The 14,328-nt window shown below is 35.3% G+C and overlaps 1 protein-coding gene across 2 annotated transcripts; it reads left to right on the top strand.

Annotated features, from left to right (window-relative positions):
• Positions 1 to 1,257: 1,257 nt before the first annotated feature.
• On the top strand, positions 1,258 to 8,214 carry LOC110808985 (transcription factor GTE8). 2 transcript variants are annotated; one of them, XM_088214995.1, is made up of 11 exons: positions 1,258 to 1,669; positions 2,365 to 3,651; positions 3,736 to 3,784; positions 3,888 to 4,019; positions 4,668 to 4,738; positions 4,924 to 4,996; positions 5,508 to 5,588; positions 6,774 to 6,889; positions 6,992 to 7,058; positions 7,177 to 7,307; positions 7,412 to 8,214. In XM_088214995.1, the coding sequence occupies exons 2-11, from the start codon at positions 2,422 to 2,424 to the stop codon at positions 7,679 to 7,681; spliced, it is 2,220 nt and encodes a 739-aa protein (XP_088071121.1). In that variant the 5' UTR covers positions 1,258 to 1,669; positions 2,365 to 2,421; the 3' UTR covers positions 7,682 to 8,214. The 2 variants fall into 2 exon arrangements, with proteins under 2 accessions (XP_088071121.1, XP_088071117.1); XM_088214991.1 differs by having other exon boundaries at positions 2,349 to 3,651.
• Positions 8,215 to 14,328: the final 6,114 nt, after the last annotated feature.

Genomic DNA, 14,328 nt, shown 5'->3' with positions numbered 1-14,328 from the left:
TGAATATTTTGTAACTATTAGATTGAATATTATTTGACAACTAAATTTTTTAGTTGGCATAATCATATTAAATTAAAAATTCAATATATTTTTTTAAAATTTTTTAAGGAAAAGTTGAAAGTTATGTTATAATCAAAATAAATATAAATTTATATGATATTTTATGCTTTTATTCTAAATATAATAAAATAAATATTTTTATAAAAGTTGATTGTAATTATTGAAAACGTGTATTTAAATAATAAAATGCTTTAATTAATTGAAAAATATTAATAGTAAAAATAAAAATATTTTTGTGAAAAAGTATACTTATTACAAAGATGCCATACTTACAATAATAAATCTTAAGATAATACAAAAATTTGTTAAATAATAAAATTTTTAAAAAATAAAATTATGGATATAATATTTTTTTATATATATTCTTATAATTACATTTCAAACATAATATCACTTAATTTTTCAAAGTTATTATTTTAGAATGTTTTTTTAAAAGTTTTTAATTTTTTCAATTAAAAAATAAAAAATGGATATATAAAGTAAATAAAAAATTTCAGTTATAAACAATTTAAAACTAAATTGTAATAAATATTAAATTACAAAAATTAATTTAATAATTTATTATTTATTTTTAATTATTAAAGTACTTAAATAACACAAATTTGTAAATCATATCTCAGTGGAAGTGCAGTTTATAAGCTGTTAATTATTAAAATTAGTTAAAAAATAACTTTAATAAATTTATGAACATTTAAGATTTTAAAAATTATAAATTTTAAAAATATTATAGAACATCATTAAATATAATTATTTAATCAACATCGTTATTATATTTAGTAACTTATAAATTATAAAAAATAAAAAATTATTCTTAAAAAAATTTTAGTGTGATTAATTGGATTATTTTTACTTATTCATTTGTCTTAATTTTCTTAGAAAAATCCATATAAGTATTTATTTAAATTAATTTATTTTTTTTAAATTTAATAAATACTTTATTTTTATAGAAATTTATAAATGATTGAATGAAAGGAAACACGTTTTACAAGAAAAGGAAAACACGTTTTGCAACTCGGGGTGTGACCCCTAAATCATCTCTGCCGCCGAGACCAGATCTGACGGTCCAAACATTCAATCAATTACATCCGTTCGATCATATCACTCTGAAAATCCAACGGATTATATTGCTCGAACGGTGTGGAAAGAGAACCCACTGGGATACACAGAAAGCAGTCTTTTATATAGTTAAGTCATACCCACAGTTATATTCCTTCTTCCTCGCTCGTTAGGTTTTTTATTTTTTTTAAGGAAGGCTCGTTTACTTAAAGGCGGGCGCTGTTATTTCTCTGTCGATCCAGATTTCGTCTGCCTTTCAAGGTTTTTTCTAGGGTTTTTCAAGTACTGTGTACTCTATCCAAATTAGCTCGGAGCTTCGATTTATGCGGGGGACGGCGAGATTCTTGATCTAGGGTTTTTCTTTTCTTAGTCGGCGTCTGTTTACGTGCTGCGATTTTTGATCTCCGGCTGTCTGGTGCTTTCTTTGCCTTGTGCTGGCATTGGTTGAGTTATCCAAGTGGTTTAATTGAGATTTGTTTTGGCGGAACGTGCTGCGAATTGAATCGTAGGAGGTCTTTAGTGAAAGCAAGAAGCAGCGTGGGAGTGGCAACTGGTAATTGTTTTGGGGATTTGGGATTCTTTTTGGATTCTTTATTGTTTTGTTACGTGAATTATAGTTCAGCTAATCGGGTTGTTGTTTGTATTGAATATGAAGCCTAGGGTTTCGATTGAACTTGGTATCATTTCAAGTGTAAATTTGAAATTTTGGTATTTTGCGGAGTGTTAATTTGGGTGCGGTTGGATAATATTGTTAATTTAGTTGCTAATTTTCTCTTCGAGTTTAATGTTAGTCTGGTTGGAAGTTAGGGTTTTAAATATTCGGACTCGATATTGTTTGGGCAATTTCAAGTGTAAAAAATGAGTTAATTGAGATTCTGCAGAGAGTTGTATGGTTGAATACTATTGTTAACTTAGTTACCAATTATTAACATTAATCTGAGTTCTTTCTCGCGTTCTTTACTTTATACACCAAAGTAAATGGCACGGAGAAAAAAGAAAATCTTTGTCTTTACACCCCTTACAGTTCTCAGATTAGAATTTTTGGTCAAAACTGTAAAAATATTAATTATCAAATTAATAAACCTTCTAACGTAGTGATTTATCGGTTGACTTTTGAATCCAAGGGTAAAGTTTCTGCTGAAATGATTCCTTGTTGCTTGAATATTTATCATTAGCCAACTGATGCTTAGTTGATTAGTTACATTAGAACCAAAGGAATAATATCATTCCAGTGGATGATTCCTGCAGATTACTACAGTGATTAAATCAGATCTTGCGCATTGAGTAGCCATAAGTAGGGAAAGTATGATGGTTAAGAGTGCTGGGTACCCTGGAGGGTACTACCGCAGTACATTTGAAACAGCTGGTGAATCTGAGGGTTCTGGGAGCTCAGGAAGAATCGACACAGAGATTACTGCTTCTGAGGATTCAAGTGCTCCGGCGAGGAAATGTATTAACTTAAATTCTGATAAAGGGGAAACTCTTGGTGTTCCAATGCAAGTTATTTCACTTTCGGACATGTCACCATCTGAAAGAAAGGATTTAATAAATAGGTTGCGATTGGATCTTGAACAAATAAGGATTCTGCAGAAGAAAGTTGAGTTGCAGAGAACCAATGGTGTTACGGTGTCATGTTCTAGTGATATCCTTAGTTGTAGCAATGGACAAAATGCATCTCGAGTGGAGAATATTAAAAATTCATCTGTTATGACAGCTGGGCCACCAAAGAAAGTTAATCCTTCGAGTAATGGTATGCGTGGATGGAACCGGGGATCAACAGGGAGGTTTGAGTCGGCTAAACAGCCTCCAATGAGCGCTGGTAACATGATGTTGATGAAGCAGTGTGATACCCTTTTGAAGCGTGTGATGTCTCATCAATATGCTTGGGTCTTCAACAGCCCTGTTGATGTAGTGAAGTTGAACATTCCAGATTATTTCACCATTATTAAACATCCAATGGATTTGGGAACAGTAAAGAGCAAGTTGGCATCGGGTGCATATTCAAGCCCCCTGGAGTTCGTTGCTGATGTGAGGCTTACTTTTACCAATGCAACAGCCTATAATTCACCAGAGAATGATGTCCACATTATGGCTGTTACTCTCAGTAAATTTTTTGAGGTAAGGTGGAAAACTATTGAAAAGAAAATACCACCAGCTGAAACCAAACCTTTACTGCCAAAGTTGCCTCGCCGGGAAGATACTGAAATTGCTAAGTCAGTACCTCCAGCAAAAAAAAGGAAGACAACTTCTCTTAATCATGAAACTCCAGCAGAGCCCGTTAAGCGTGTTATGACAGCTGAGGAGAAGCACATTCTAGGTAGAGAATTGGAGTCCCTCCTTGGAGAACTGCCCATGCACATTATTGATTTTTTGAGGGAACATAGTTCAAGTGGAAGGGAGTCTAGGGATGATGAAATTGAGATTGACATTGATGATCTTAGCAATGACACGTTGTTTGCATTGCGGAAACTCTTAGACGACTATATTCAACAGAAACAGAAAAATCTCTCAAGGGCTGAACCTTGTGAAATTGAGGTACTTTCTCTTTCCAGTGGTGAAAACTAGTAAATTTTTTTCATTTGTTTGACTGACAAGCAATGGCCATTATCTCCAACTCAGCTTTTGAATGAATCAGGACTGAGCAATTCATCCATGCAACATTGCAAAGGTCAGCTGTGCTTCTAGTGTTTTACTCTTGATGTGACAACATCTAAGTTTCACCCGAGACTCCTGCATGGCTTATGCATCTTCTTTTGCGTTTGCATTTGCAGGGAATGAGCCAGCTGATGAGGATGTTGATATTGGTGGAAATGAACCGCCAGTCTCTAGCTACCCCTCTGTTGAGATAGAGAAGGACGTGGACCATAGAAGCAGTAAGTGCATCAGCGCAGGTAGCTCTAGTGGTAAGTTTTATCTTTATCTAAGTTATCATTTTGTTTATGTGTTTGTTCTCTGAGAATTTTTTACTATATTTTAGTTTTATATTATTTCTTCTTTTTAGGTTGTATCATCTTTTTATTCCTAGATGAAACTTAGTGGGTGATTTTTGGTGCTTTCTGCTATTTAAACATACTTACATGTCTTTCTGTCATGAGGGTTTTTTACTGGATTTGTTGTTATTTAGGTATACAAGTAGTTTTTTTTGTGTTTGCAAAGGGGGGAATGAGCTTCTTCTGTTAGGTTTGAAGTGTTATATCAGGCATAGGACATGCAGAGACTAAGATTTAGTGTCCTGTAATAGAATCGAAATTGGTTGACTTGCTTTGATGTTCTAGGAATGGCATACAAAAGAAAACATCAGAAAGCAAGTGAACCATCACAATCATGTATGGGTTCCGTGCAAGGTTGGGTCAGTTATCGAAAATGCATAAACTGATACTTTTGCTCATGGTTTATTTATTACTCTTGTTATCTACTAGTGGTAAGGAATGCTGTTTCAATTGTAAATTCCGATGAAACATTCTAATACTTTGTTTTTGTATGTGCAATATTTAAGTTGTAGTTGTTGTTGTTGATTGCCTTGTTATCATGTCTTCTGTATATTTTTGCAGATTCAGACCCCAGCAGTTCTGATAATGAATCTGATGGTGATAAAGAGGAAAGTCCTGCAAATGCATCTAAGGTATGTCCCATTTTGGTTTAGCCACCAATACTGCCACAACAACTGTGTGCAGTCTTGTCTTATGGTGTATCCACTACTATAATTTATGCCAATGCATAAATCTTATCATGTCAATTTATATATTTCTTTATTTTTCCTCAAAAGAAAATTATTTGGTCAATTTACTTCAGAATAGTTGCTTTCAGGTGCCAGGAGCCATGGATTCTGGAGCTCAATCAGATAAAAAGACAAGTATTGATAATCCTCTTGATAGAAATCGTGAGTGTCTTTGTTTTGTAGCCTATTGTTGTGCACTCCACACATGCAAATACATCCTTGGAATAACAAATGGATAAGCCAAGTTGCTTATTGTGTATGCAAACTGTTGTGGATTGTTGATGGATCTTATAGTAGTCTAAAATGAAGTATGAATCTGAAACTGGCTTGGAGGGCTATATATACGTCAATCTTCTGAAGTTTAGACCATGAGTTGTTTTAGATATCCACTGGGAGTTATCTATTGGATTTTTCATTTCAAAGCTTAATCATGTGGATTGATTTAATTGGATTTGTTTGGATGATTGAGCTATAGCAATTTGCAACTGGATTTGTTTCCCTAGAATACACTGCTTTTTATGTGACTAGATTTGGATGTTTCTCTGGTTTTGTATTACTTTGGGGAGCTTTAGTACATGCAAATCACATTATATGGTCTCTTCTGAAATTTACATTGATTAGAGCTCCCAAGCTACCGATATGATTGTAAGACTAATTCCACTTATTCATGCAGAGTCTATCAGTGGGTTGGATCAGTTGGATCAGGCTTCCCAGCCAAAGCCAAGTTCTGTTGAGTCAGACGGTCGCCAAGATGGTAAGAAAAAAGAGTGTGGAAGAAAATACTTGCATCCTTAAGAATAGTTTGACTCATGGAAAATGACCTCCTGTAAAAAGAAAAAACTGTTCAGAAAATATTCAATGGAAAGAAAGTTTTTCCACCCTCTGGAGTCGAAAATATTCTCTCACTAATTGATGCATTGAAAAATCATTGTTTTCTTATGAACCTTATTAAAGTGTTTTATCTGTAAGCCCAAGCCACATCAGAAGGGGTCTTGAAAGCACTGAAAATGTAGGTTTTTCAACCTGACGACTGGACTATAATAAGAGGAGGCAGGGCAGGACTGTTATTTTTTTTCCTGTATGATGTTTAATTTTTCAAGTGACCAATAAAAAATCTTCCAAATTATGACATAAAATTAACACTTCAACTCTAACTCTGAAATTTGAACTTAGTAGAAATATCTACTGAACTATTGGCATGGACGGAAACCGAACTTCTAAAAGGTTTGGACAAAAGGCTGGACTGAGTAGAAATAATGGTCTGATTTTTTTGGTTTGAACTTGTCCGACCAAATTAAGAACACCCCTAAATTGATATAACATTTGAGAAAGATTTGATGAAAATATTGGCAAATTTCAATATTTGCTTCATAATACAAAAGTTATCCAAACTCCAAACTCATAATTTGATTACAAATATAGATAGATATTACTCATAAACAACAGAATCAAAGAAAAAGCAAGTAACAAGGAGATCAAAATAGAAGTAGAAAGTTTTGGCTTCACTGGAAAAGAGCATTGAACAAAGGATCGAAAGATAGAGAGAAGGTGGTACTTTATGGAGGAAGAGGAAAAATAAAATAAACTGGAAAGAGGGAATGGATTTGAAGAGTGGACAGAGAGCCAAAATGGATGAAGTACTGGAGTTAATGAAGTTAGAATCAAAGCAATGGACAGAGCCAAAATGGATGTTGAAGTTAATGAAGTCAGAATGAAAGCAATTGACAGAGAGCCAAAATGGATGAAGTACTGGAGTTAATGAAGTTAGAATGAAAGCAACTTTCCGTTTCCTAAGGAGGCAATTTCCTTTTTGTTTCAAATTTCATTTCTTTACTATTCAGTTAACCGAATGGAGAAAAATTTTCAAAATCGCTTATGAGAAAACGGTCTTAGATTCACTGTATCTTCATTCTTACTATGTATCTTGTTGATATTTTAGGGGATAGTGCTCCAAGTGAGAGGCAGGTTTCCCCGGAAAAGCAATATAGGGCTGCCTTGTTGAAGAATCGATATGCAGATATCATTTTGAAATCCCGTGAGAAGACACTCTCACAGGTTGGTTACAAATCAAGCTCCTTGTCTACTTTGCAAAGCCCGTTATTAGAACATTTTGAACCATCGATGTGATTTGATATAATTTGATCTGGATGGGATCAGAATGACAAGGGTGACCCAGAGAAACTTCGTCGGAAGAGAGAGGAACTTGAACTACAGAAGAAGAAAGGTGACAGCCCTTACTCATGGATTTCTATGCTTTGTTACTTATTGTGATCACTGGTACATTCCTTTTGTTCTTGAGTTACCTGGCTCTCTAGTAATTATAAGTTGAATGATTATGGCAGAAAAAGCGCGGTTACAAGCAGAAGCCAAGGCTGCTGAAGATGCTCAAAAGCGGGCAGAAGCAGAAGCTGCAGCTGAGGCTAGAAAAAAGAGAGAACTCGAGAGAGAAGCAGCCCGACAGGCATTGGCAGAGGTAAATATGCGACTAATGCATTTGATAAATGGGGATATATTTTTTTTAAAAAAGGTGGTTTCCTGTTTTTGGTTTTGCTGTAATGTTTTTCCTGAACACTGCAGATGGAAAAGACTGTCGTAGTTGATGAAAATCCTCGTTTTCTTCAAGACTTAGAAATGCTTAGGACTGGCCCTGCTGAGCATTTGCCAAGTTCAGTTGATGAGACAAGCCCGGACAACTCTCAAGATGGGTTGGGCAGTTTCAAGTTTGGAGCCAGTAACCCTCTGGAACAACTTGGTTTGTTCATGAAAGATGATGAAGAAGAGGAAGAAGGTGAGCCCCATACAACTTCCGATCCCGTTAATGATGTTGAGGAAGGGGAAATTGATTGAGATCAGCTCCTTGTATTGTCATGTTAGTATAAAGAACATAAAATATCTTGATCCATTGGACCTAAGAAAAGTAGAACAGAGACAAAAGTGAAACTTGCATGGGTACTTTTTCTATGTCCTTTTGTCTTTGGCTGCTTTGAACTTGAGAAAAGAACGATATATACCAAAGGTGATACTTGATAGGAAAGAAGCATGGTTGTAGGGCAAGTTATTATGCCCATGAGCAAAATGTGTAGTTGTGAACTAGTGCTGGAGGACAGAGAACTGGAGACTTGGGTGTCAAACGAAAAATGAGCAGCAGCCTGCATTCTAGCCAAAGTATGAAATTTAGAGTTTAATCCTGGTTTAGCATTTTGTTGTGATGACGGAACGTGTTGAGGAGAAAAAAGAAAACAGGAACTGGACATTTTGAATACTATTTATATAATCATCAATTCAGCTGTCTCATTTTACAATTGTTGTCATGGAGTTTGTATAAGAAAACACAGTTGGTTGTTGTGACAGTAGTGGAAGTATTTTTGAGTAGTAGGCAATTTCTATGGACTGAAAATTGACTTATACAAGAATTAGTTTGCAACTGTACATTTTTCAGATTTGTTGTATCTCTGTGGGATTGTGTTGTATCTCTGTGCAATTTCTATGGATCTGGGTGTGAAGAGCCATGGAGCCTGTTGCTTACCCACAATCTAGGTTAGCTTATGCCTCCTCTTCTGACCACCCCTTAACCTTTTTTGTTCTCTTTTTTTTTTTGGTTGAAGTTAAATGTTTAGTTTGGACTATTTAATATATCTATGAATTCCCATCTTATTTCTATGGTTAATTGATATAATCATATTAGATTATGATATGATTTGGGGACATTAATCTTCTACATTATATGATTCTTTATATATAAATATATGTTTTGTTTTTGAGTGGATTTCTGTGTGTTATTGTTCTTTGTGGACGTCATTAATGGAGTACTTCTGGATTCATCTCTCACCCAGCTATTTGAACGAGCTCGAACTGGTAGTTCTGCAATTCCTTTTTTTTTTTTCCTTAAATCCTGTCTGTTATATAAAATAAACATATATATATATGTAGTAAAATAAAATATCGTAATATAATATATTTCCCTAAAATAAAAATATGATTTACCGACTTTGTTTTTACTATGGTGGGTAAAGAAATTCATCCTGATAACTTAGTTGTAAAGGGTGAAGAACAGAAGAGGAAAAAAAAATGTGGTCTGATTAGAATTATAATTTTTTTTTTCATTTCAATGTGTTTTTGTAATATTCTGAGTATGAAATTTAGACGCAGAATAATATAATTTAATCTTTAAAATTTGTAAGGTTTAATTTTAATTGTTTTTTTTAGATATATAGATTTTAAATGAATTTAAAAATAATTTCAGAAAGTAGGACAAAATTATAAATAAAATGAGGTATAATTGAAAGAAAAATATGAAAACTAGAGTCAAATCGCAAAAAGGAAAGTATGGACAACGTAGGACGATCACATCAGTAGCACGACGAGTCAGGATGCGCCACATAGTGGACATACTGGCACGGGCTCCACTCGGAAGCCACATAAGCGATTCGTGTGTTCTTGCGCACACGAACAGTCCAAATTAATTTACCGGATAAGCTCTATCGGATGGTCTACGCATTTTCGATCAAACGACCCAGATTTACTTCCTTAATCAGCGAGATTAGACGACTGAGGATGATCCACGCGGACCTGGAATGGACGACTCAGATCGAGGGGAGGGGGCTATTTAAACATCTCTTCAGACAAACTCTAACCCTAGCTGATGTGCACCTTATTGGAGAATAAGAAGAAGGGTGGCTAGAAGGGAAGCCCAGACACTGGAGGAAGTCGGTGCCACCGTGCTGGAGATCCAAAACGCATCGGTGAGTGTGATTTTTTTCACGTTCTTCCTGTTTCTCCGTCCTTTAGCCGTCTAACACATTTTCGATACAGAATAACCGAAAATAATTGTAACCCGCAAGGAAGGAACGACGGAGCTCGACTGAACAGTCGCATTGGAAGGCCAAAACCACCGATAAGCTTATGTTTTCTCCCTCTTTTTGCGGAAAAACACCTTCTAACCATGATTTAAACAGATTTATACCGAAAACTGGTCAAAACCAGCCTGACCAAAAGGAGAAGCCGCCGGAGGAGGACCAGGTAGTGGAGCACGGCGGCATCGCTGCGCCGGAACCCTAACCCGACCCCTCGGTTAGATTTTTGTCATTTTTACCATTTTTTCGCATATGTTTACGTCATTTGGATGTAAGTTTTGATCTTATCAAGAAAACTCAAGAAATCTAAGAATTGTAAACTGGCGAGAACTGTAGTAAAAAAGGTGGTGTTCTGGATATCGACCCAAGGTAAAAATCTCTCACTTTTTTTTTTCTGTTACAGTTAAATTGAGGCCAAACTAATAATAAATTAAAATTTTAGATAATTAGCGGTCCTTTAATTAATTAAGTACAAGTTGCCAATGAAACAATAACCGGTCAGTCTATGTCTATTTTGAGTTTTAATTGTATTGGTTATTTTTTCAATCGTTTATTATACTTATCTATTCATTCTTCTATTTACTTTAATTTATTCATTTTAAATTTATGGCTAATATGATAAGTTTTCTTAATTTATGTTGTCATGTCGTTTTATTGTATGTATAATACGTTTCTGTTAGTATAATGCATGTTTATTTCATTCACATACTCTAAAATATGAATTCCGTACTCATGTGTTGCTTCGGGTACTGATATACGTGTCTTTTAAAGTTAAATAGTAAATAAAAGAAAAGATATGCGTGAATTAACGGTATTAAATGAAAGGGGCTTGCCGGGTGTATTGAAAAATGGTGTACGGACTTGGTGAATAGGGTGAACCCTACCGCAGACGTTACCCTAAGTCGTACAGAGTTGAGAAGTCCTATACCGGACAGGGTTGGAAGTTGTTTTAATTACGCTTATATCGGACGGGGTATTGATGCAGTTTTGTGTTGTGGCACTCATTACCGAACAGGGTATGTGGACGATCGTTTGATTGTAGATAAAATATTCATGTCCACGTGTAGTGGGGATTCTTATGGACCCCCAATGACATCTATATGAAAAGTAGAATGATAGAGATGAATATGGTAATGAATTTAATTTTGAAAAATAACGAAGGGTTAATTGTTATGTGTTTTTTAAAATGTGTACTGTAGATTGCTATTCTGATTCTTATATTAATAAATGACATTTGAGAATTAAAGGTGATACGAAAAAATATTAACGTTTTGAGTGAAACGAATAATGAATGCATTAACATTTGAGTTTTATTAAGAATGAGTTCCATTGGTTGTTTTATGTTTTCTACAACTCTAACACCCAAAATAATTTTTTTCTATATTATTTTTATTTTTTATTTTTATTTTTTTGATGTAATTTAATTTAAATTAATTTTTGTGAATATAAAAATATTAATAATGATAAAATTGGGTAAAAATATTATTTGGATTTAATTGAAATTGATTTTGAAAAAAATGGGTGAAATTTTGGATTATGGGGGTATTTTTGAAAAGAAATTCGGAAACCGGGGGTCAAAATGTAATTTAGAAAAATTGTGCCCCGTCAGTGCCACGTCAGCAGCCCTGGCCAACCAGGACCTGCCGCGTGGCAAGGCCACGCCGACCCGAGAATGGGCCACCTGGGCGATCTGCGTGCGCGCAATCGGACGGCCCAGATGCGTCCTCGCGCGCACGGACGACTCAGATTTAATCCAAATTAAATCGCGATCGAACGGCCCAGATTAAATCAAGATGGACGGCTGTGATTAGAAGGCAAAGGGTATAAATAAACCCCCCACACCTGACCACAAAAACCCTAGCCGCCTGCCCTCGCCGGAGAAGACGAACCAGACGCCGGAGACGCCGGCCGCCGCCACCCGCCGCCGCACCGGGGAGATTTTCGACCGCCGATCGAGGTAAATTTCATACCCCCGACTCGTTTTTCCACGCTGATTTCTCCTGTGGCCAAATCGGAGCCAAAATCCCGGCCAAACGGCCGGAAAACACGGCCGAAACCCAGCGGCGCCGCCGCGCCCCTCCTCGATTTTTGCCTCCGATGAGGCCCTTCCCAGCCTCCGTTTGATGCAATTTTTATATCACCGTGATCACCATTCTTTTCTCTACAGGTTGATCGGAGCCGAATCACCAAAACACGAACCTCATCAGAGAGCCGCCGCACCCGAGAGCACCGCCGCCGGTAAGCTTCGATTTTTCGTAATTTTTTGGCCCCCCGAGGGCCCTAGGGTTGTTGTATCACAAGGACCGATGCAAGTGTGGCCGAATTCGGCCGGAAACGGCCGAAAACGGCCAAACCAAGGCGAATCGCCGCCGCCGTGCCGGAATTGCGATATTGGCCGAAAGGGGCCCTAGGTCTGATTCTGAGATTTTTGGGACACGTGCAGGTATCGGTAGCGTGTTTCAATTTTTCGAAAAAAAATTCAAGAAATTTAGGGATAACCCGCAGGCGCTCGGAAAAGCCTATTTCGGGTCCCGAAAACAAGTAAGGATTCCTCACCCTATTTCCTATCACGGTATTAAAGTGCAATAAATGATAAAATGGTATTTCATGAATCAATAGTTGTGTGAAATTGTTTAAGGTTGCTAATGGAGCCCGAGTCTAGTGTATTTGTCGGTCAGTTGTTGTTTGTTCTATTTTACAGTTTTAATTACAGTATGATGTCTGATGTTTTTATTTCATAGTTTCGTGTGCATGTATCACTGTTTCATTGATTATGGACTGAATGACTGAGAACCCGATATTGTGTGTTGTCTTGTTGGCGTGAACTACTAGTTTGCATGTTTGTGTGTGACTTGATGATGGTGACTAAAGAAAAAGGGATAAAAGGTTATGTGAATTGGCAAACGGATAATGTGGACAGCCTGACTAGATATCTTGGGAGATGGTGGACGGATCAGGTCCGTAGGGAACCCTACCGGAAACGTTGTCTCTCATACCGAACGGGGTATGGAGACCTTATGTGTTTTGGCACCCATACCGGACTGGGTATGGGGACGACCCGTTTCACCCTCATACCGGACAGGGTATTGAGGTTAATGGTTTTGGCGCCCATACCGGACGGGGTATGGGGACGGCCCTGAAATCAGATTATAAATGTTAAGGGTTCACGGGTAGCGGGACCCCTATGGATCCCCATGGATACTAGTAGTATGATAAAAAGGAATTATGCTGTTTAAAGATTGAAATACAAACGCATGATAAATGTTGTATTATAAAGTCTATGTGATAACGTGATGATGATAATGTGTTGTTTGTGTATTGTTTTATGGATCTCACCCAGGTAAATGGAAAGTAAACGTTTTTATGAACAAATGAGTTTATTACAAATTATGCTCAATTGGTCGTTTTTGTTTTCTACCCACCCTTACTCCTGTGGCAGTGAGGTAGAGTGATGTCTTTACTGGGCTAGTGTAGCTCACTCCTTACTTAACCATTTCAGATCAGGAAGACGTGGTTCCCGAGCCCGTTCCGCAGGAAGACGGCGAAGGGGATGCCTAAAGATCCCATAGTTATAATTGTAGTTCTTACTTTCGAGCATTTATTTTAATTAGTTTATTCCCTCATTTGTTGAACACGTTTTGGTATTGCGTAAGAGATGTTAATTGCAATGTTTAATACGCTTCCGCAAATTCAGATTATTGATCTATATATATGCCTTTCCAATATTAAATTTTTCTGGGGCTGTTACAACAACTATTTGATTTTTCGTATCAGTGGTAAAACGTTGATATTCTTATTAAGATAGTGTATGTCATTTATTATTAACTATTTTAGATAAGAACGATCAAGACCCGAATCCTGAACAATAATAAATTAGTTAAGAGATTATCTCTTCCGTTTCGTCAATTTCGAGTAGAGATTAATTATATTTATTTCTCTTATTTTTCCCATTAAGTTTCAAGAGCATTCTTGTAATCCTATTGAGTATTTTAAGTAAACATACAAAGAATGTAATCCTAAACTCTAATTATTTTTGTTAAGTTATAAATTTTAGTATTGCTTATTTTATTATTATTGAGTTATATGTTCGGAATATCTAATAGAGAGAGTTTGGGCTTTTATAATTTTTTCGAAAGTTAATTTAACATGAAGGTATTTTTTTAATTTATAAAAATGTGTTTTTATCATATTTTAATTAAATTATATATGAAATTAGAAATAAATATAGAATTGTCAATACATATTATTATTTATAGCAAATCAATTATTATAATCCGTGTTGGCAAAATACATATTCAATAAAGTATTTTAATAACATTTTATATATTTATTTTATCTACATAATAATTAAATTGACAAAACATTGCCAACCAATTGAAGTCATAATTGCCAACCAATTTAGATTTAAATTTCTAAAAATATTTTGATAAAAATAAATCTTTATCTAATTATAATTGGCTAAACCGGGCAAAATTTATTTGAAGAAAAAAATTAATTTCTTAAAAATAATAAAATATTTTAATTACTGGAAAACAAAATTAGAAGTCAAATAATATTAACTTGAATAAAATATTCTAAAATTATTAATTTCTTATATTTCTTTAATTATTTTATTAAACTTAAATATTTTTATTATTTTTA

The sequence above is a fragment of the Carica papaya genome, chromosome 1, assembly GCF_054855325.1.
Source record: "Carica papaya isolate Zhongbai chromosome 1, ASM5485532v1, whole genome shotgun sequence".
Taxonomy (NCBI): Eukaryota; Viridiplantae; Streptophyta; class Magnoliopsida; order Brassicales; family Caricaceae; genus Carica; species Carica papaya.
This window is presented reverse-complemented; position numbering and strand designations above follow the sequence as displayed.